Source organism: Fulmarus glacialis, unplaced genomic scaffold, assembly GCF_000690835.1.
Source record: "Fulmarus glacialis isolate BGI_N327 unplaced genomic scaffold, ASM69083v1 scaffold28768, whole genome shotgun sequence".
Taxonomy (NCBI): Eukaryota; Metazoa; Chordata; class Aves; order Procellariiformes; family Procellariidae; genus Fulmarus; species Fulmarus glacialis.
This window is the reverse complement of record NW_009227010.1, coordinates 3,524-4,756: the sequence shown is the minus strand read 5'-3', so window position 1 is coordinate 4,756 and position 1,233 is coordinate 3,524. Positions and strand designations below refer to the sequence as shown.

General features: G+C 59.0%; 1 protein-coding gene across 1 annotated transcript in view; it reads left to right on the top strand.

Annotated features, from left to right (window-relative positions):
* MAF1 (MAF1 homolog (S. cerevisiae)) overlaps positions 1-1,233 on the top strand; it is a 5,602-nt gene that overhangs the window by 908 nt on the left and 3,461 nt on the right. The window contains 1 exon segment of the mRNA XM_009583005.1: positions 722-850. Within this exon segment, the coding sequence (XP_009581300.1) occupies positions 722-850 (129 nt within the window).

The following is a 1,233-nucleotide window of genomic DNA, read 5'->3' as shown; positions in this document are numbered from 1 at the left end:
GCCCCTACCAGTCACGTGGAAAAGCTTTTCCGATACCTCTGACAGGGTCCTCCTGGCCACACTGCATCGATGCTCAGGAGCTGGCGGCCATCTCAGCTCATGGCGGCAGCGAGAGCTCCTTCTGCTGGGCCGGTTGCGAGGGAGTTGGTTCTTTGCCAGCTCTGGACCTATTTTTGGTCCTGGCTGAAGGGATCCTTTTCGGGTTTACTGCTGGCATCGGTTTGGCTGGCTGCTGTGCTGCGGACAGGACACCACCGCGGTGAGGTGTGCTTTCTGCCTCTCTCTTGAGCTTCCCGTGCTAGCAGCGAGGTAGGCTGCACAGGGGGAGCTTGTTGGGATGGCTCTGATGTCCCTGGAAGAGCAGTTACGCTCAGCCAGCCTCGGGGGGCTGGCAGGGGGGAGCTTGTGGGGATGGCTGTGATGCCCCTGGAAGGGCAGTCCAGCTCAGCCAGCCTCTTCTGTGCCTCCTTGGGGTAAACATCTATATATCCAGGCACACATACATGCGTACATACATGTGAGTAAATGGGTTTGCGGCAGCCCTGGTTGCCTTGCGCAGAGCTAAGACCAGACGGCATGGGGAAGGTCGCTCCTGGGGACTGGAGATCTTTGGCCGTGCCGCTGCCTCGTCCGAGTGCCCACCGCACTGGGCCGGGACCTTCGCAGTGCTGCTGGCCGGTGGCTGGGCCGGCCTCACGCCTGGTGCTGTGTGTCTCCCCAGGATCGAGAGCTACTCGTGCAAGATGGCAGGCGATGACAAGCACATGTTCAAGCAGTTCTGCCAGGAGGGCCAGCCGCACGTCCTGGAGGCCCTGTCGCCTCCTCAGACTACGGGGATCAGCCCCAGCAGGTACCACAGGCTGGGGGTATTTGTCTGCCGTGCTCCGCACCACAGGCAGCGGCGTGTCTGCGGGTGGGGGGTCGGGATTCATGGAGGGAATGACCCTTCATCGGTGGCTGGCCTCATTTCTGTGGCCCTGGGCTGGCTGCTCTGCTTGTTCATAGAATGATCAAATGATTGAGGTTGGAAAAGACCCTTAAGGTCATCGAGTCCCACCGTTAACCTAACACTGCCAAGTCCACCACTAAACCATGTCCCCACATCTACACGTCTTTTAAATACCTCCAGGGATGGGAACTCCACCACTTCCCTGGGCAGCCTGTTCCAAGGCCTGACCACTCTTTCAGTAAAGAAGTTTTTCCTAATGTCCAGTCTAAACCTCCCTTGGCACA